General features: G+C 36.3%; 1 protein-coding gene across 6 annotated transcripts in view; it reads right to left on the reverse strand.

The window, feature by feature from the left end:
- DOP1A (DOP1 leucine zipper like protein A) overlaps nucleotides 1-22,260 on the reverse strand; it is a 64,722-nt gene that overhangs the window by 28,510 nt on the left and 13,952 nt on the right. For 3 of the 6 annotated variants that reach the window (XR_004749154.1, XM_035320531.1, XM_035320528.1), the window contains exons 4-17: nucleotides 22,089-22,259; nucleotides 20,402-20,591; nucleotides 19,766-19,864; nucleotides 18,574-18,673; nucleotides 16,055-16,164; nucleotides 14,107-14,215; nucleotides 12,359-12,479; nucleotides 11,521-11,640; nucleotides 9,719-9,833; nucleotides 9,272-9,301; nucleotides 8,648-8,881; nucleotides 5,230-5,854; nucleotides 1,897-2,171; nucleotides 1,311-1,463 (exon numbers count right to left, since the gene is read on the reverse strand). Coding sequence is in view for 5 of the 6 variants with exons in the window: in XM_035320531.1 (XP_035176422.1) it covers nucleotides 1,311-1,463; nucleotides 1,897-2,171; nucleotides 5,230-5,854; nucleotides 8,648-8,881; nucleotides 9,272-9,301; nucleotides 9,719-9,833; nucleotides 11,521-11,640; nucleotides 12,359-12,479; nucleotides 14,107-14,215; nucleotides 16,055-16,164; nucleotides 18,574-18,673; nucleotides 19,766-19,864; nucleotides 20,402-20,591; nucleotides 22,089-22,259 (2,452 nt within the window). In the remaining variant the exon portion in view is untranslated. The remainder of the gene's footprint in view (nucleotides 1-1,310; nucleotides 1,464-1,896; nucleotides 2,172-5,229; nucleotides 5,855-8,647; nucleotides 8,882-9,271; nucleotides 9,302-9,718; nucleotides 9,834-11,520; nucleotides 11,641-12,358; nucleotides 12,480-14,106; nucleotides 14,216-16,054; nucleotides 16,165-18,573; nucleotides 18,674-19,765; nucleotides 19,865-20,401; nucleotides 20,592-22,088; nucleotide 22,260) is intronic. The other 3 variants (XM_035320533.1, XM_035320529.1, XM_035320530.1) reach the window with 2 other exon arrangements.

The following is a 22,260-nucleotide window of genomic DNA, read 5'->3' on the forward strand; positions in this document are numbered from 1 at the left end:
GAGCAGCCTTAGTAGCATACTGAAAAGAAATGCACAGACAACTCACAACCCAGCTGCCACATCTGTTAGAGTAGATTAGACAAGGACTGTGTTTTCCACAGGCATTGATGTAAAGAAAACTAGCAATTACTGTTGCAGTTTATTAGTAAACCTCTGGAACTGAAAAACACGTGAACACTCAAAATTCAAACCTTTTAATGACAAATTACTACAGAAGAGAGAGGCCACGTGAGATCAAAGAATAAAATTGTACGGAAGACTCTTCATTGAAAATAATCTATTTATTGCAATTCCTCTACTTCCCAACAGTGGAAAAAAATCTCACAGGAACACTTTAGCTGGAAATAAAGAGAAGTGTCAAGAAGATGGAGCTCAGAAATACATAGCACAGCTCTTGGAATCTGCACTTAAAAGCTACTCTTTTGTTTGTTATTTACATCTATTCTCAGAAAAAGAACCAGAATCAGGTAACATATGAATAATCAGAAAGACAAAAGAAAAATTCATTGCTGCCTAAAAGAGAAAGGATATCAAGGCAGAAGCAGCAAAGTAACGATGTCAAATGCAGCAGACTCATAAGGATGCTTCTCACAAAAAGAGAAATGAACTGAAAGCAAATCTCATACTGTACAAGAAAGGCGGTGACAAGAAGAAAGGCAGTTAAGGAGGGCACCTCTCACCAAAGAGAAAGAACCACACATTTCTGTCTTGAGAGAAAAAAAATCCAACCTCACTATCAAGAGAAGTGGCAGAAGCACAGCAACAATAAAAACTTCTCCAAGTTTTATGGAGGAAGTGAAGCAGAAAGGCACAGAGGGCATTAGACCAAGACACAAGAATCAGATGAAACAGAAAGCTGAACTACAGTTGGTAAGGGCACAGCAAAATAAAGTGTGCTTAGATTTAAAGAAGCTGTACAGGGAGAGAAGAGTGGTCAGGAGAACTGGCATGGAATACAGAAAATCTAGATTCAGTTACTAGCACTGCAAACATTTTTTATAGGCTTGTGAAACACCAAAATATCATAAAAACAGGCATCAAATATAGAGATATGGTTAAGATTTTTTGTGAGTTGGAATACAGGAAAGGGTGGCAGTGTCAGAGTGGATAAATCTGATGTTCTGCATACAAGTAAAAGATGATACTTTTCACATTTAAAAGAATATTACCAATATAATGCAACATTTTTAAAATACTGAAGTTATTTACAATACCCACTGAGGCACCAAATCCTTTTTCCAAATATATTTCTCCGTGAATAACCATATACTTTAGTCATCTTTCAACAACCACAGACACGAACAACTTACTTTGTCTCTATGAGTCAGCTGCTGACTAATAACATCTTCACAAATGCTAGAAGATGGAACGAGGTTGTGCAGCTGGTAGAAGAGCTCCACACTCTTCTGGTGATGCTGAGGAGTTCCATCACCCAACTGGTCCCAAAGAGTTAAAGCTATATGCTTTGGACATAAAAACAAAAGTTGCAAGACAGAGAAGTGAATGAGTGTCATGCCTTGTTTTCTTCTAAACTATGTTGAGCTCTTTGCAATGATGGAAGATGTTACATCTGATGACAGCATATGACAGTCATATAGGCAATCTATGAAACTGTTCTTTTTTCTTTGTATGAACTTATGCAACTGTTTGAAACACTGCAATGACTAACTACACAAAACAAATCCTGTTAAGAGATGGAGATCACAGGCATCTCCAGAAATAAACTTCCATTGGGATATAACTAACTACATAATATATTGATTATCTTTTGCAAATTATTTCTTACATAGTTTCAAATGCAGAGCGTGGCTTATCAGAATCCTACGTTATGTATATCTCCATTTCATGCCCCTGCTAATTAAGGATGAAAAACATCAGTGAGATGCTGTGTTGTACCTTGAAGAAATCTGTCTTTTCAGCCATGTATCTCAGATTGCCTTGAGTAAGAGGAGGTCTGATAACCACGGCCACTCTTCCCTGGTTAGGACTAAGAGGCTGAGCGGTTTCCACACTGTTGACATTTTCTCCAGTGACAAGAGCAACCGATTGAGTCAATCCAACCAAGTCCATCACAAGGGAAATAGTAACACCTTGAACACTGAAATCACTTGCTTGCTTGCAAGCATTCATTAAAGTCTGAAGCCACAGCGGAGGCTGTACTTGTTCACAGTCTGAAATAGAAATCAGAGATCGTTATTTGCATTTAACAAAAATTCTAAATGCTATGCATTTTTCATCTTACATTTCAGAACCATATGTACATTTGTCCTTTATCTTTCATATTTCAACCTGCTCACCGTACATGTTTAGGAAAGTACACACAGGACAGAAATATTTCTTGATGTATCTTTGACTTAAAAATTAGCTAATCAAGAAAGCAATATTGTATCACTTCAATCAAAGCTTTAGTAACTAAAAATAAATGGGAAAAATTGAACAAGGAAGAGAAAAATACATTGTATGAAATTGCATCCACACAATGTCATGCTTAGACAAGGCTGGACTTTTAGTAGATTGCATAACCCTTCATTCACTTTCCTCCTTCAGGAAATTTGTAACCAGAAATTATAAAATAGTAATAATATAAATATTATACGTTATATATAAATATTATTTATGTGTGCGTATGTATTAAGTATATGATATTTACATATAAAATATATATGGTTAATATATATTGTATATAATACAATTTATTATTATTATATATAAACTAAACTGGCAAAAAACAGAGAACCTGCAGGAAAAGCGTTAAACTTAAGTAAAAACATCTTCAAAAATTGATGTTTTGGGTGAGAGAAAATTGATCCTACTAGATCATACTCTGCTTTCACTGTAGGGTATTGTTGTCCCTGTTATACCTGTCCCCTCACGTAATACCATACAAAAACCTGATAATCTAAGTGTCTCTCTCTGAAGTCAGATTCTTTACTCAGTTTACAGTCAACTCTACAAGTGAGTAATGCACCCTTTTATCTTAGAGGTACCAAACTAATTTTTCTTAAAACAGAAAGACTCTGTTGATTGCATTCCTAAGACAGGCAAATGCTTCTACAACCGGACACAGATGAAGATGTGCGTGTATGCCTATTATATTAGGCATAAATACAACATCTATTTAGAATTAAGAACAGGAGGATATGATTTCTAATTTATATACACAATAATTTTAAAATACAATTTAGAGCCTAAATATACCCAAAAATTCCATATAATATTCGACTGTTTACAGATACAAACATTTTTTTGAGATTGACTGTTCCATTTTTAAATTTCTTCAATTAAAAATAGGATACATTTGAGAAAATAAGCATATAGCAAAATTTAAGCACAGTTATAATCTATCAATTCCAGATTAATTTGGCTCCTTCACATTGGACTGATGACTCTATTGATTAAAGGCAATTGAGTCATCATCACCAACACAACCCCTCAAAAACATGTTCCAAACTTAGGAACCCTTCGATAAAACAGATTCCTCTGCAGCAGAAAAACACACCAATAAATGAAGCAAAGGCTGGTGTGCAAGTTATGGGGACTACCTTCTCCCATTCTCCATCCCACTTGCAGCAGCTATGGGAAGCAGGACTCCCTGGCCAGCTCTGCAGTCCCATTCCCACTGCTGTTCCTGTCTGCCCTGCCACTGGGTACGTTTGTTCACATCTGAAACAAAACCCTTCCAGCTGACTCCAACCACCTACAATTCATACTTATTCCTCAAACTGTTTAATAGACTGCGAACAGGAAAATTCAGATGCCGAATAAGCAAAGCAAATATAAGACATTTAGCAAAGTGAATGCGATTCCTAGGATCAGTGCCTTCACAAGAACACATTATTACTCAAGCTCTACCAGCTTTCTGCTATGGAGCTCAGAAGGCAGTGATGATCCAGTGTTAAATCCACAGAAAAGCAATAAGCAGACAGCTGATATTTTTAAGCTTTCTCAGTCATCTGACATAACACTCATCTGTAGGCTGCTAGAGCTTGAAAAAATCATAAATTATGTATCTCAAGGTCATGTTATAGATGATAACCCGTCTTAGATCGTTTACAAAAGGTAGAACGCCTTTAGCATTGCAATACCCTTAGTTAATAAACAACTGTAACCAAATTGTCTTCAACTTCAATATCCAGATATTGGATATTTTTGGATCTCACAAAATTATAGTGACAATCCGCTCCTGGCTAAGGCATATATAATTCATCTTAAAGACTACAGGAACAGGAGAAATCATGTTAAATCAGTGTGCCTGTTTCAAATAAAACAAAACAGAGAAACACCAAACCACAAAAACTATAATCCTCCAAGAGGTGCCAACTGCTTTTAAAAGTTATTGATAAGAACAAAAAGCTGCCAATATGAAGATTCCAAGAAAAAACGTGACCAAAGCCAAAATTCTTGTAATTCTAATTTTGTGCACACTTCAAGCTTATTCACCAAGATATCAATTTAATACAACTGTCAAGCTACAGACCAGAAGAACAGCCAGAATTAGAACTGTAAATGGAAGAATTTACAAACTGCCAAAAGGATTATCCATCAAAAGGTCACACTTCTACAGTAATCCTGAACTGTCAACAGTTTAATCATGTTCCTGTATCTGCAGAGACACCTACCTGTGAACACATTCACAAAACCCACCACTTTAAATTTCTTTTTTATTTGCACATAATGCAATTGCGGTTAGAAGAACCGTTAGTGAAACTGTCCCTCAAGGAAACAACTACTTCACCTTTAATAGGAGTGAAGTAAAATTAATGAATTTCTTATCTGGTATGACTTTTAGTGGTCAGAATCTTATATTTCCATATACTCCACAAAGTAATCAAAACGCACATCAGTCCAAAACGACTAAAGGAAGCTAAAAACATGTTCTGTAATAGCAACACTTGATATCAGGTATGACAAAGCTGTATTATTAACAAAACATTCCATATAGTAAAGAGGAACATCTAAAGGTCTAAATTCTACTCTCAGGCTTCAGTCTGTATAATTAACTAATATTGGTGTGACAGTTATCAATGTCAAACCCCATGCTGGCATTGTTCTTGAGGAAATCTATCAGGAAATAATTTAGTTTTCAAAAAGCAAACCAACTGATGAAGAGGAAAACATATTTCTAAGAGGAATGGCAAGCTGCAACACAAAAACAACATTAATAATATTACTTTAAAAGTGTTTTGAAAACAAGTTCTTTAAAAGAGAAGAACAAAGAGTTCAGCTTACCAACTTCAGGCTTCCCAGGATGTAATTCTGAAGTACGGTTTCCCTCAGCAATGTAAACGGGAAAGCTTGAACATTCAAGATACAGCTGACAAGCAGCAATAAAGGCAGGAAGGTATTCTTTTGGTGTTTTTTTCTTGTTTATTTTCTTTGCCTTAGCATCTCCATGCAATTCTCTATCCCATTTTGTGGTCTGTCCTTGCTCTCTGCTGGGGTCTACTGGAAGCTCAGTCCCCAAGGGCTGAGACAAGGAATTACTCTGAATGATATACAGGTTGATAAATCTGGTTAAAAACTGCTGGACATACTCCAAACAGCACTGCATTGCAGTCTTTTGTATCGTTTTCCCGCTTCGAGTTGCTGTCCCCTGCATTACTACGGAAGGAGGCTGTACAATGGTTTCCTCAGATCCCACAGTTGATGCCGTCTCAGTCTCTGAGGATGTGCTACCTATAATCGGAATGCCAGGTGCACCGTGACCTTCGTTCAGTGCTCTGTCAATGTCATCGGTTGTATCTGCCTGGTATTGCACAAACTCGGTGAATCCACTTTCTGACGATCGGCTGCTTGGAGGATTTTCACCATCTTCAAACACGTCATTAGGATTGTCAAGCGAAGCTGATGGCACCTAATTGAGATAAAAGTTTAATGACCATTTTAAATGGGTTATTTATTAGTATGAAACTATTTATCTACTTCTCCATTTGAAAGCAATAATTTTATCCCCCAGTTTTTAATCTATTCATATAACCACATTTTATGCAAAAATAATGTTTGGGTTTTTCTTTTAGGAGTTCTTTCAGTAAGCTTGACATAGCAAACAATAAAAACAATTAAAAACACTGTTTAACAAGCAGAATACTTTAATTAAAAACAGACATGATCATGATAGGAAGAAAATGTTAACAGCAATAATGTTTAAAGAATCTGAAATGCATATGAAAAGGTATTTACTACAGCATCATAAACTGAGATATTCATACACCAAAGAAACACCCTCACTTCCAGCATGAAGCAGAACACTAAATGATGTTGCTTATTGTCATTGTAGCCAGCAAGATTATTTTAACACTTTAGATTTTAGCATGTACTTCTACAAAAGGAAAAAATATTTATCTGTTGATCAGAAAACTGCTGCAATCGCAACAGAATAAAAAGTGTCTGCGGGCAAACGAGGTAAAAGGAGGTGTCAGAAAAGAAGAATGGGAACACTAACGAGTAAAAAAGTATACACTTCTCTGTTGACACTTTTGAAAATCCCACTGCACAAGTAAATAATTACATTAGATACTTCATCATTAAAATCTAAGAAGTGCCTATACCTATCAGTTCTGAACATGCACATAACTGATGAATGATTCCTACTAAAAAAGGAATTCACAGCGGCTTTCTATACTGCTCTAACCTCCCATAGTCTGCTGGTAACTGTTGGCACAGCCTCTGCTTGCTGGTATGAGGAGAATGCAGCTCAAACAGCAATGCATGGATCAGAGGGAGTAAGTGCAGGTAAAGTACATGCCTACAGACTTGTCACCAAGTTGTTTTAACAGTGACAGCAGATGTTGCCTGAGATCCATCAGGCCCAGAAGTTCCGTCTTGCTGTCTAATCTCTTAATCAGTACAAGTCTCAAGCATAATCTAAAGATCTGAGCAAGTAAATAAATAAATAAATAAATAAATAAAATAATATAAATAAAATAAATAAATAAATAAAAATAAATAAAAAATAAAATAAATAAATAAAATAAAATAATAAATAAATAAAAAATAAATAAATAAAAATAATAAATAAATAAATAAATAAATAAAATAAATAAAAATAAAAATAAATAAATAAAAACATTGTTCTGTATATAGCGCATTACATCTTGCTTTACCAGAGACTGAGTAAGAATCAAAAATAAAATTTGTTTGGGATAGCTTTCATTGCTTCCTGTGTTAATACACAGTAAAAAGTATGTGAAGAGATAATAGGCGATGCTATCTTTTGAATTACACTGTGCAAGAGACTAGAAACAAAGGAATTAATTTTGTTCTCTTTAGTAAAAGCTATGGTCACACAGCAGTCAGTTGTAATTGAAAGAAAAAGGCCTGTGAAGGTTCAAGGGGCAAAAACACTCCATTATACCAGGTTTTATAAAAAAAGAAAGCCACTGCAGGCTGGGTGTCAGCTGGCTAAAAAGGATAAGGCTAGGATCCTACATAAAGGATGTACGAGTTCTAATGAACAAGCTGAATGTGAGCCAGCAGAGGACCCTTCTGGAGATGAATACAAACCACTTGCTGGACTGTATTAGCAGACGTATTAGCAGCATGTCAAGGGAAGATATTATTCCCCTCTGTTCATCAGTTTTAAGGCTGCAGCTAGAATATTGTACCCAAGTTTGTGATAATTAGGACAAAACAGACACTGATGAACTAGTGGCTTAGTAGAGGGCTGCCAGAGGAGCACTTGACATACAAAGAAAGCTGAGAGAGTTGGATTTGCTCAGTCTCAAGGAAAAAAAATGCTAAGGGTTGCATCTTTATTGCAAAGACTTCCCATTAGTTAGCTGAAAAGATGGAGGCATGCTGAGAAATCCACAGTAAAAGAACAAGAGGCAACAAACACAAGCTGCAACAATGGGAATTCTAACCAAGTATTTGGAAATCCCTCACCCTATTAATGTAGCCAAACAGTGCAAATGAACAGGATGTACAGAGAAGTTGTGGGAACTTGGTGCTTGGAGATACCCCAAACTGAGCTGGATATGATCCTGAGCAACCTGACCTAGCTTTAAAGTACAAGCTAACTTTGAAATTATCCCTGCAATTCCAAAGCAGTGACCTCCAACTGTCACTTCCAACCTAAACCACTCTATGATGTTCCTCTAGTTTCTTCAGCTGGATCCATCACAGATCAACAATTTCAGGGCATGTCACTTAAAATAATTTCCACTGCCATGGTTGCCTGGAACACGTTAGACAAACTGTTAAAAGAAATAACTGCTGGCTGGTTTGTACTTCTATTTCTTTAATAAATAACTCTAAGAACTTGACAGTAAAACAATTGATAGATGTTCATCTGATGCATATAAATTGGGTGACAGAAGAATTAACATATGCCTCATATATAACCAAGGTGAAGAATTCTTCTGAGTTCAGTTATTCTATGAGATCAGACTTCTGAAGTGCATTAAAATATCAAACAGGAGTTTTAGTTTTCTAATTCTCTGATTCTGAAGTGATTTATATACGTATACTATTAAATATAGATAAAAACCCTTAAGAATGTGGACCTTTTGTTGTATGTTAAGCTAAATCCAATGAAGGCCTGTAAGCAGTCCAACACCGACCTAGAAAGCCCACTTTTCATTAAAGGAAAGTGACACACACACAGAAGTATCATTTTTCCAAGACACTGCACGCTGTAATCAGTTACCTTTTTATTTTCCCATTCTTTGATGGAGCTACTGTGTCCACTAGGAAGCTGCAGGGTACCATCTGCACCTGCAGACAGCAGTGGAGGTTGGACCTTACTAAGGATCTTTGAGCAGAGTCTCAGAGAATCAGTAAGCTCAGACAAGTGCAAAGTCTGAAGGTGGCTTGTCAGTGCAGAAATCATTCTGAGCAACAGCTGAGGCAAGTGTTCTGTCTGTATTTCAATGTAAGTCTCCTAGAAAAAGAAATAAGACAGCTCATGAGTTGTAAGACAAATCCCACCCTAAAAGTTATTAGCTATAACAGTGGTACCTATCATTTGCTTAACTGTGTTCTAAACACATGGAAAATGAAAAATGAACATCTTAATATCAGAGACTAAGAACTACATCCTTCCCAAAATTTACAAAATTATCTTTACAGTTGGGTAACCAACAAATATAAATATTTAACTTCTTTCAGAAATTTACATCTTGTTCACTACGTACAAGTTACAAAATATAGTTGTAAGGCTAAAAATACTATTATTTCAATATTATTAACATACAAACTAAAGAATGGAAAATAATGTAAAAATAAATCATTAGTAAGTATAAGTAAATGGAAAACAGGCTGATTGCCATACCTGACACAGCACTCTCATACTTCTAGTAGGCTTTGAAATGAGAAAGCAAAGAATTGAGGAAAGACAGGTAGAAAAAAAACAGTTCCAACAGTCTTTGCTACATTAAGCAATGCCAACAGAAAGATACATCTTATCACGACATTTAAAAGAGGTTTAAAAGAAAGTTGCATATGACACTACAAAAGACTGCTTGTAATTAATACAGTGCAGTTTTAGAGAAACAAAATTGAGGACAAACAAAACAGTTTCAGGTATAAGCATCATTAGAAGTTTGTGAATATCCAACCAGCCCATCAAAAAATCATGCACTGAAATAAAAATTTCTTTTAAAGGTGCCTACCAATTTATGACAGTATATTTTGGTAAGAAAATTTAATGAAGTAGGTATTTCTGTAGACTATAAACAGACAGTATGCCAGGATTAGCAACAAATAAAACAGTTCTTACCAAAGACACTATATCCAACAAAAAATCTACTAATAAGCAGAAATTTGTCAGGGGTAACTCAGATTGCTCATTACCACCTCCAGGCCCAGTTTGAAGTCTGGCATGTAATGTCCTCCTGCAAAATTCAAATAGGGTTTCATGACATCTTTTCCCCACTACATTGACCACATTGTTAATTAATAAAAAGCTGTACACATGAAGGAGAATTCTTATAAACATATAAAAAGGAGTCTCTCCCATTCCTGGTACCACACTTGCCCCACTGTGGCTTCTTCTGAAAGCATGCAACCAGCCTCCCTGTAACACAGCCTTCATTCATAAAATAACAAAATTAAGGCTAAAAAAAAATGCATTTGAGACTCCACCACATACAGCAATATTTTCTGGTATGAGCATAGGCACCAGTGATAGAATTAAAGGACCAGGGCTACTGGAAGCAGTCATTTTGAAGAGATCTATACCCAAGGCATTAAATATTTAAGTTAACCAAAAATGAAATAAAAGGCCCACGAAGCTTTAAAGCTGTGCAAGATAAAAACAAGATAGGCTTTTAAAAATGTCCACTTCAGCTTCAACTGCCAGCACTGTTTTATTATCAACAAGAATTCAAAATCTGGTGAGCGCCATTGCTGAATAAAGTTAGACAGAACACAGACACACTGAAAACATGTTGCAATCTGAAGATATTATAAACAAAGGATATGAACAAAGGAATTTGTTTCTCCAGCTCATTCGTGGGGGTGGTGGTAAGGGCAGTGTCACATTCTCAATAATAGTTAATTATGCTAATCTTTCCTTTTGGTTTTGGAAGAGCACATGAACATATATCCCCAGGACTGAAAAAGTGATTTATTTGAAATAGAAATATCACAGAAGACAAGTCTAAAACATTGACAGTAAGTACTTATCAAATGATTAAATAATAACAACACAAACAGCATTATGTCATTGACATATGTTTAAAACATGTACTCAACCCACACCTCTATCAGGTGAACTTTTTAGATCAGTGAACTTTTTAGTTCAGTGAAACAGTCCTGTGTAAATTGTGACACATTCTTGCTAACATTCTCTGCTGCTACTCAGAAATTTGCATGTAACAGAAATTACACCTGGGCACGCTGCCAGCTCATGCTCAGCCAGCCTCTGACCAGCACCCCCAGGTCTTTTCCTGCTGGGCAGCTTTGCAGCCACTCTTCCCCAGGCCTGTACCCTGCATGGGGCTGTTACGACCCAAATGCAGGACCCAGCACTTGGCCTTGTTGAATGTTGTACAATTGGACTCGTGCATCTACCCAGCCTATCCAGATGCCTCTGCAGAGCTCTCCTACCCTCAAGGCAGACCAAAGTACAGCCAGACTCAGTACCATCTGCAAACTTACTGAGGGTGCGCTTAGTCGCCTCATCCCAATCACTGATAAAAACGTTAAACTAGCCCGAAGACTGAGCCCTGCAGAGTGCCACTGGTGACGCACCACCAATTAGAATGAACTCAAGTCACTCTGACTCTGAGCCTGGCCATCCAGCCAGTTCTTCACCCAGCAAACTGCACACCTGTCCAAGCCATGGGTGGCCAGCTTCTCCAGGAGAAACTGTGGGAAACTGTGTCAAATGCTTTACTAGAATCCAGATAAACAACATCCACAGCCTCTTCCTCAGCTATTAAGCAGGTCATCTTATCACAGAAGGAAATCAGGTTAGTCAGACTTACAGCTTAGATCTTACTAGGGTAACTGCTTTAAAGGCAGAGAAAAAAACAAAGAACACACACACACAGAAAAATACAGAGCATTATAACCTACCTACAACATTCTTCAAACCAACGAGCAATATAATCCCACATGTAATAAGGCTCAAAGGAATTAAACAGAAGATTGGCAGTTTTAATCAATTCTGCTGTTTTCTTATTTTCTCTCAGTTTGCTAAAAGAAAAAAAAAATTAAATTTTTAGACTTTACTTCTAAGTTACATAACTACACCAAGTTTATCTGCTGCCAGTCACCACTGACAAAACACCTCCCCCCATCCCTACAGTTGTTGCTCTAGGGCTAGGTGTAGGGCAGGCTCTGCATACCAATGTCTCTGTATGGTTCCCAGGTTTCCTGACTGTTTTCTCATTATCATTCCTATAGTTGTTTAGTTGTTTCCTCCCTGCTTTGAACTCTTCTCCTCTGTATTTTAAGGTATTCAGCACAAATCTTAAAATACTTTTAACGCTTCTCCCTATCTTCATTTTTTTTCTACAAGAAAGCTCATCAGCCCACACTTTTTTTTTTTTTCAGAGGGTAGTGGGGGATGAGGGTCAGGGAAGTGAGAAAAACACAGATGTAAAGTATGCCACAACTAATCTATACCATCAAAATACTGAACTTCAGCTGTATCAAACAAGCAATTTTGTCATGGATAAAAAATATCACTTGCATTCTAAATGTTAAAAAAAAAAAAAAAAAAAAAAAAGAGCCCTGCAGACCTTTGCAGTGAACAGAGAAGTTGCAATTAGTATCAATAGAACCTGTATCAAGAAGAAAACAAGGTCACAGTCTCAAAGGCTTCACAGTCATGGCCTAGATACAACATGCTTTCAGCAACAGAAAGATACATTTCTTTTCAAATGTAAAATACATTATATACACTGTCTACCTGCTTAGCTGGGTGTGATCTTTGTTGAAAGAAGGCTCTGCCTGAAGCTCCAGTTCTGCTTTACACTGTGTATATAATGTTCGAAACACTTCAATCAATACATCCTCCAGTATGGCAGGGCCTAAAGAGAAATACCAGCAATGACAGTGTTATATGTTATAACAGCACAACAATCCACCCTTGAAATTAAACATCATTAATTAACTTTGGTCACTGAAGCCATAAGTCATTTTGTTCAATTTTGTAAACTACCACAATTTCAGATTAATTTTTTTTTTCCTTTCCAGAAACATACAGGTAATTACTATAACTAGGAGTATCCTAAAACACAAGGGAATTCTTGGTCCATATGTGTACAGTGGTGGCTCAACACAAATACATCTAGTTGAAAATCTAGGCAAGCACAGTAGCATGGACCATGCTCAAGCCAAAACACTGTCTTTGAGGTGTTATTACATATAATTACATGGATTATTAATCAAAGGTAGCTCTTAAACAACCATTTTAGAATACCTACCCAGAAGCTAGTTTATACTATTATCATACAGAAAACACTCAAATATTTAAATGTAAGTAATACGAGATAAAATATTTTGAGTATCTTCCTTTTAAATGTAGGTAGGTTTTCTTTAATTTCAGATGCAAGCTACAGGATATTTTTTGAAATGGCGCCTCCTTCAGATTTGAGCTATATCCTGAGTTTTAAGATGAAAAAAAATAAAATCAACAACCAAAACCAACTTTGAGATTAGTTCCCAAAGTGATCCTGCTGGAAATATCCCTTGTTTTCTCCTGCTGCCTCCTAGCCTTACTGAATTACCTTCAGTGACATTATGGTCACTGAGTCAAGTTGAAATCCTACTAGCTTCTTCTGTCTCACTTTGCTGAAAGAATGCTCACAGCTTTGCTTACTTCAAGAAAACTTCATGTGCTCACATTGCCTCTGAAAACATTACTGATCCCCCCAACCCCCAAAATCACAAGTTACCAGGAAGACATCAAATTCTTATCAGATATTTTGTTCTTTGCAGTCTGTCTTAACCACTTCCTTTTCAAGTTGTACTCTTACAATTGCTGTATTTTTATGCTTTTATTATTTTGCCCCCAAACCTCTGGACAGACATACAGAATTTCAGTAATTATCATCACCTCCCAAACTGTTACTACAAAGAGTCTTAATTGTTGTCAATACTTTGCCTAATCCACTTTTGTCTCAGTCCCATGCCCTTAAACTGCTGAAAAACTGCATCTTAACACTCCAAAGAGCAGAAAGGAAAAATAAAATAAAATAAAAAATAAATAATTAAAAAAATACTCGCTTCCTTATTGATAATTCTGAAATAAAATAATTGTTTTATTGCTAATAACATCTGAACTCTATGTGCATATTAGCAGAATGAGATTATTCCCAAAAGCAACACCTGAGATTCGAAACTGTAAATTCACTGTTCAATTAAAGAAATGAGAAAGATCCTATGAGCATTTCTTTCAACATGCAGTCATTTCTGCCTATGACTTTAATTTCCTATTTCATGCGGTGAAAGTAGAAGAAACTGCATTTGGATGAAGGTAAATCTAACAACTATTTAAAATTATTAGCTTGGAAAATCTAGAAATCCAGTAACCTGACATTACTAGCACTGTCATTAAGAAAGCTTTTTTCAATCTGACCACCAAAAGAAAAAAAAATCAGTTAAGCAAAACATGTGAGACAAAATAAAGACTAGGAGTAGTAATATGACAATTACCTAGTTCAGGCTTATCCAGCAAACTGATAAGAATTCGAAAAGGCTTTAAGTCTTGCATTAATGTGCTTTCTTCTCCGTGTCCATTAACTTGTAATATTCCAACCATGGCCTACAAAGAGCAATAGCATAACAGGAAAAAGAAAAAGAACACCAGAAAATAGCTTTCAAAAGAAAGACGCAATAAAGGTTGCGCATATAAAAGGGAAAATTCTCAGTAGTGGAAACCATTATCTCAGTGCAGCTCATTCTCTCCAAGCTTAACTATTCTCTTGGCTTTGCCTCAGATCAAATTCTGATCCACAGAAATATTAATAGGTATATATTAAAATTCAAAACGAAATAGAGAATGCCCAGTAACATACTGCAAATAGATACCAATCCTGAGAATAAAAAAGAAGACATAAAAAGTAATGAAGAAATTGTTTGAGAAGGTAAGGCATGTAGAATTAAGGACTGAATAAATAATAATCCGTCCATCTAGCATATTCTGTGCCTACCTACGTGGCAGACCACTTTTATATCTGCTACAAATCAGGTGGTATCAGCCGGTATCCTGAAAAGAAAGGCTTTGGTACTTTAACATGTCTTTAGAAGGCCCGAACTCTCAATAATTTTTCTCAATGAGTACAATTCATTGAGAGACTACTAGAGAAGAAGGCAGAACGGAACAATATATATATGTTTTCTAGACCAAACCATTGCTTTTAAAGCCCTTGAAGTATTTTAAGACAAAAAACAAATGGATCATCCCCACTGTCAAAAATAGCCACTCTCCATTCTAGTGTAACAGTAGTTGTATGCTTAAAAATAAATAATAAATGGACTGTTTCAATTTTACACTGCCATTAGTCTTTTCAGACAGAAAAAACTTTAATGACCTTAAGACACACAGATTTAAAAGGAGAACAAGAACAAGTGCCTAAAGGATGGTAAAAGATCACTACATTTTGTATAGATAGTATGGGTGAAACTGCATCTCATCCAAACCTTTCCTCAAGATTTAGGTATTCATCATCTGCCCTGGAAAGCAGAAGAGGCAAGAAAAGGGTAAAGAGGGCCATAAAGTTCCCTGCTTTATGGGAATTCAGTTCTTTCCCTCATCACTGCATCAGCAGTTCTCATTAACTTCAGATAAAACTGAGAAGTGCCAGCTCTCTGCTGGATATCAGCTTCAAGTAGCAGGAAGCTAAATATTCTTGTCAGCTACTAATCTTGGAATCCCCACTCTAATTCCCATACATAGTACTGCAATTTAACTGAATATCAGAAAAATCCTGACCTTATCAATTTGCCTTACTGAGAAAACATCTTCCTGATTTCAAGGTCAGACAACATTTTGAAAGAAGTCTGTACACTTTAATTACTGTGAGAGAAGGAGCACATTTCTTGAGACAAGGCGATCCCAACACACTCAGCAAGGTTTGAAGGGTCAAACGGTATGACAGCCAACTTGCTTGACTACTCCTGACTGCCAGTGGGCAGTAGAAAAGACATTCCCCTTGCCTAGAGGGGAATAAGATCCTTCTTACACAGGCCTTCTGAGTAATGACTCTCTGATCACAATTTTCCAACTCCCAAAATAGAGGAATTGTCTGTATCTACATTAGTAGAAAAGAACTCCCCTGTTCTATTCTGTGATAGGAAAGGCTTCAGCGTGCTAGGCTTATAATCAAGTATCTTCCATGTATGCTGCATTCATGGAAGAATAGGAAAAGCAGAAATCTAACATATGTCCTGCCTGATCATATTGTTATTGTAAAGAAACACATTGTCTCATATCTTTACTACATTTTTCACTGAGAAGGTTTTAGAAGAGTAAGATATAATACCACAATAAGACAGAAATTACACGGTCACACTGAAATGTCAAGTCACATGACAAAGACAGCAACTTCAGTTAGTATCTATTTATGAAGATATATGCCACAATAAAATATTGTATAGCTACCTGGACTAACATCTCCTTAGAGAAGGTATTGAAATAGTAAGTAGCATGCTCCTCGGGATTGCTGTGCCTTGTACTTCTGGGTCCTATAAGGGCACCGTTGTTATCAAAACCTTCAAGCAAACAAAAGAGAAGGCAAATAAGTATTTGTCTCTTAATAGAATATTTTATCAACTTCTTTAAATTACAAATTAACACATTAGCACTGGTAACTTACCAAGATGATGTCCAGGTAATGTTGGCAAGAGAAAGATGATTTTAAAAGAGAGTTTAATACAGGAAACTAAGTGATACTTCCATGCAAGCAGTTTGCACACAAATTACAAAGTTTAACTTTATTCAACACTGCTAATCAAATTACTTCTTGCAGAAAATAAACAAGTGTTCAATACCACAGCACAAACTTTATAGCTTTAAGACACTCTAGGACTATGTCCCATAAGAATATGTCAATATTAATATTACAAGGACACACAATTGATTTGACAAAAGGAGAAAAAAGGGAAGTCTGAGACTTCTGCTCAGCAGCAACCTAAAATGACCAGTTATCAATGGTTAAGCTAACCAGAATTAAAAGAGATGGAACATCATTTATTATGCCTAGAAAATGTTACTAAGACCACTGCCAGCTATAAAACAATAGAAGGAATAGCTAACACCAGAATCAAATAATCCGTGCAGAACATCAGACTTCAGAGAGTCTTCAAACATAACTGACTCCCCTACACATACACTATGTGCTAGCAGCAGAATACCATGGTAATATAAAAGCAGCATAGTGTAAAAAGAGAAAGCCAAAATGCCAATAAGTCTCTCTGAAAATATATTTAATGGAGGCACTAACTATTTGCAGAACAGGACCAGAAATAGTCATTATGAAACTATTTTCTCAAGTTCCAGTATCTTTCAGTGGGAACCTCACTCATGCAATGGCTGTAGGAGCTTCCACAACCAAGAAAAAAGCAATTTTAAAAGCATAAATATCTTTTTCAATGACAGAAGAAGACATACCTAATCCCCCCAAAACTTATCTAAATTGGAAAATGTAGGCATGCAGCATGACAGTGCATTTCATGGTCTTTCTTTAAAAAATGAATAATTTGCAAGTCAGGGTCTTGCAAAATGATTAAAGCATGAAAAGATTTTTGCTGAAGTTGACATATTTAATCATCTAATGGATGACATCCATCTGGCAAGAAGTTGTGTGAATTTAATATGCAGTACTAAAAACAAAGAATCCGTGTAGTTTTGCAGAAAAACAAACAAACAAACAAACAAAAACCCAGTAAAACTAAAGAAGCCCAGATTTTTTCATGTTAATCCTTTAAATCCCTGCAACTTCTACAACAAAACCAATTCCCTCATGAAAAATAGTGTTGCTTACTTCATCCCTCCCTTAGTACCTTCAGTTCTCTCCCTTATGTCCTCTGGCTACTTATTTTCCCCATTCACCCACAAGCTACCTGTCTCTGATGTCTTATCTATCTGCTAGGAAAGATATTACAGCTGCTGGGAAGGGTTCTGTACTATTCAGTAGCCTGAGTAGTACATTTGTATTTGCTGGTGAGATGGGAAGCCAAACAAAAGAGGTAAGAGCATAGCATAAGTGTCTTCCCTCCAGAGAAGAAAACGTTTCCCTCCATTCAGTCTCTGGTTTCTATGACACACTTAGGAACTCCTACGTCTAAGATCCTGAATTCTCTCTCAAAGTGGGCTGAAAGTGGTTTTCAAGAGTAACAGACCAGCTACATGTGACCGCAGATTTCATTTTCTCAAAATAAAAAGGCTGAATAAGAGTATTTTTTTATTTATTTAGAAAATTTTCTAATTTTCTAAATATTCCCTAGGTAGCTTCTAAAGTCTTCTAAATAGCTGCTCTTCTCTCTCATCCTTTTCTGATTACAAACTGATTTCATACAGAAGAGTAAGCCTAAATTAATATATGATAATCTATCATTTGGTAGTAGTAAAAGTGTCTGTCTTCTCAGTAATCCATTTTTACCCCAAAATGGGATTGAAATAATGTTTTATGCCTGTGGAAGACATGAAAAATAATTGGTGATTTGTTAATTCAATCATGCAAATATTTAATGAAGCTTAAAGTTAAGGTTTGCATGCTCAAGCCTCTACCAATATAGTATCAACATATTTTAACATTCCATTTTATTTTCATCCCTTCTGTCCTGTTACCCTCCAACTGTCACGGTCTACAATGCCTGTTCTCTGGTTTTCCTTTGTAAGGTTTTAGGGAGACAAAACTTGCTTTTCAGCGTCTATGCATGCCTGAATGCAGCCCCTAACTGCTGCTATAGCAAAACATCCAAATAATTTATGTAACAGGTAGGAGTTTCAGCATGATATTCTTCATCTATGCCCAGAGAGACAGATTGCTTTTCTTCCTCATGACACAAATGATGCATTTCATTTTTTGCAAGCAACTTTCTCCATAACATAGCAAAACACTACCAACGAATGTATAATCTTTATTCTACTTTCAGTCAAAAATCAAAGTGCAAACCTACCCAGAAGCCATGCATAAAGCCTTCGATTGAGCGACATATCCCTGCGCAGTACTACATGAAGGGCTGCTGACAAAATTCTGATCATGTCTGGACGCGTTGCCTGAAGTTAGAAACAAGACTTAATTTAACTACGAAAAGTAACACTCCTATGGTAGCAGCTTAGTGTACATTAAAACATCGTTAATTTCATGGATTTTCATGGATTATTATTTAATGGATTATTTCTGAATTCATATATGAATTCAGAGTAGGACAAGAACACAATCTTGCTTTTAAGAAACCAAAACAATTATTTAGACAAACACTCTGTAGTATATAAAAATATATATACACTTCATCAATAGCAAAAATACTTGACTTCATCAGCAACTTGTTTTTCTTACAAGGTACTTTAATTTTCTTTATTAGACAAAAGCCTTGAAAGCAAATTCAACTAAAACCCAGATAAAAAGAAATCAGAGGAAAGAATTTTAAATAACTTCCATCTGTTACTGTTTTGAAGGTTTGTGTAAGTCCTAATATTTAAAAAAATAAAATAAAAATGTATAGATAATTTCATCATCCTACCACCTAAAAAGGGACACAAAGAATATTCTTATACTAACTGTTCCGTGTGAAAACACACTTCCACATGAAAAAAAACACAGTTCTTCATACAGGAAAGTGCAGGCTTTACATAATTTCTAACAAAGTGACAATTTTGTGTATCTGTGTTAAAAAAACAACTAAAGAAATAAAAAATAGACCTTACAGTTTCTAGGTCTTATTTCCCACTAATCCAGCTCCACTGGGCTGACCCAAAACCAATAATTATTTTTTAATTCTTTCATGTTCTGAAGCACTTATGCTAAAAGGATTAGTTTTCACTGCTTTTGAATGCTGAGAATCAGACACTTGCACATAAACAGATTATTTGTTTTCAAATCAAATTAGAGCAAATTAAAAGCTTCTTCAGAGACTAGACACAATATCGTATATTAGGGTTTGGGTATGCATAAGTGGAAGTTAACACATCAAGTTAGAAAGAACAATGGTAGAGGATCATGACATGAGAAGAGCCAAACTTGTAAGAGAATGTCTTATAGATGACTTTTCCAACTCGGAGAAAAATCACTAATAAACACTTCATAAATACTGCTACTGATTAAGAAACAGAGTACCTTTAGGAGTATCTCTTATATTAATAACCTACCTGGCTCATATGGAATGGAAAACAAAAAAGGATAAGGTCCAATGTGCTCCGTTGTACTAAGACACTGGTATCTTGCACTGATGTGCTTACTGCTTCCACCTGAAGTAACAGCAGGACAAAAAATAAGTTATTTGCTCTATCTTTAAGTAGGTAGATATAACTGAACTCTCACAAAATAGGAACAGTTGCTTATAAGTATGGTGAAATGTATGAAAATAAAGTTGTTTTAGAATTTTGAATAATTAAATAAAACAGGAAAACATGAAAAAGCACAACCAGCAGGTTCCCTGAACTATATAAGTATAAATACTAAGCTTTTGCTTTCTTTAAATAACAATATATTAAATGTAAGACAATATTTTTCAAAAAAAATACAAATCACCATTTTTAAGTGAAGTCATGAATGGAGATAAAGTTCTATACCAAACCTAAGCAGGTCTGAAACACTAACTCAGCTTTACAACACTTCCATCATACTCAAAAAAATCAATTTAACTGGAGGTGTAACAAACTAATGCCCATTTTTTATTTTCAAAGGCTACATTCAAAGATATGGAAGATATCTAAAACTCCCAGAAGCAGCTTAGTATGTAAATAAGTCTAACACCAATGTTACTGCTGTCAGTAAAACATTACCATTAATTCAATGTCACTGCCAATTATATAGAGTTGATCTTCCATTGAAAGCTTCCTGTTGAGATGGGAGAGGACATAAGTGATTCCAGGCAGGCGAACTGCAGGGCTTGTGAGCAGACTACCCCAGAGAGCACTATAGAACGCTGACTGGTCCACAGCCGAGGCAACCTTCTCCAACAGCGTGTTTGTTCTGCAGAATAAAACCAAGTCAGCTGAATTAGGTCATGCATCACAGTCCTTGCCTAATTCTAATAAATTAATAATCAAGCCTTACAGGAAGATCAGCATTTTACTTTGAGTGGCTAAGAGAAGCCCTGATCCTGAACCTCTTAATGCAGCTTGAACACAACAATCCAGGTAGCAAGCCTGGGCCAGCCTGGCTTACAGAGCACTTCTGTCTGCCCACAGCTTCACCTTACAAACATTTTACGTTCAATGGGCCAAATAACTTTTTCATCTGCTACTTGAAGCCAACTGTTGGCTGAGAGACAGAGAGAACAGGAAAGCACAGCTACTGAAGAAAAGAATGAAGGAAACAGCTTTGCCCTCTGATGCCTTGCACCAGGCACTTCTGGCAATAACAAGGTGTAACAATTCTTTAAGCAAGAGCAATCACTTTCACTGCCCTCACTTCTCCCCAGTCAAGGGCAGCACCTTCACACAGTATGGCAGGACCTGAGAGGCAAGCTGAGCAGCCCTTGGAGAGTGATGGAAACTGCACAGCAAAGAAGTAGACCTTGTCCACTGTAGTTGGTATGCCAACTATGCTGTAGCTGCCTACACAGAAATGGTAAGAGGTATGGTTAAATTGCTCTTCAGATACAAGTTGCAAAATTCTAGCTTCTGAAGCTCCAAGCAATATTCTATGGAAATATCAAGAATATGTAAACACATGATCAATTCCAAAACCTCAAAGCTGTGGACTGTAACTTTGTCTACACCAGTGCCCCAGCTACTATGATCAAAATAACCAGCAAGCCTAAGCCCCAGTCAGTGTAAGAAGAGCTATTACCTCTCAGGCCACTCTGCTAGAAACATATTAATAATCCATTCAGACTGGTGGATCATTGCTGCCTGTCTCTCACACAGGTGATTTAATTATAACTCGGATATGGTAACTAACAAATCTTAACCATGGAAGCTTGGTCTGTGTATCTTAAACCAAAACTAATACAGCAAATATAACTTCAGCGACAACCCATGAAAAGAAACAGGCAGTATTTTCACAGAATCCCAGAATGACTGAGGCTGGAAGGACCATCTGGAGGTCATCTGGCACAGCAGGGACACCCAGAGCAGGCTGCCCAGGACTACGTGCAGGTGGCTTTTGAAGGTCTCCAAGAAGGGAGACTCCACCACCTCTCTCAGCAACCTGTGCCAGTGCTCCACAACCTGCACAGTAAAGAAGTGCTTCCTGATGTTTCTGTTCTTAACATGCTATATACCTCCATAACTAAATTATAATGCTAAGTTTACTTAATGTCAATTCCCTTTCAATATCAGGAACAACTAACAGTTAATTTACCATAATTATTCTTTGGAATCTTACATTGTAATGTTCAGTTGCAATTAATATGACTGAATTAAATTAGTATTGTTTATCTTTAAAAAATCCACAAATATGTATGTAATGAAAAGTTGCGGGAAAAAAATAGTCATGTTGCTTTATTAACATATGTATCCTTACCTTTCATAGTATTCTGACCCCTCCTCTAAACCAGGCAGAATCCCAGTTAACAGTCCTTGCAGACCTGGTTTCAATGTTTTCCCCAAAGGGAGGTAATAAATCTCATACAGACTCAATAATGTTGGCTTGACAGACATAGCGGCATTGGCAAGGAGTGGAAATAGCCCAGAAC

Source organism: Oxyura jamaicensis, chromosome 3 (genome assembly GCF_011077185.1).
Source record: "Oxyura jamaicensis isolate SHBP4307 breed ruddy duck chromosome 3, BPBGC_Ojam_1.0, whole genome shotgun sequence".
NCBI lineage: Eukaryota > Metazoa > Chordata > Aves > Anseriformes > Anatidae > Oxyura > Oxyura jamaicensis.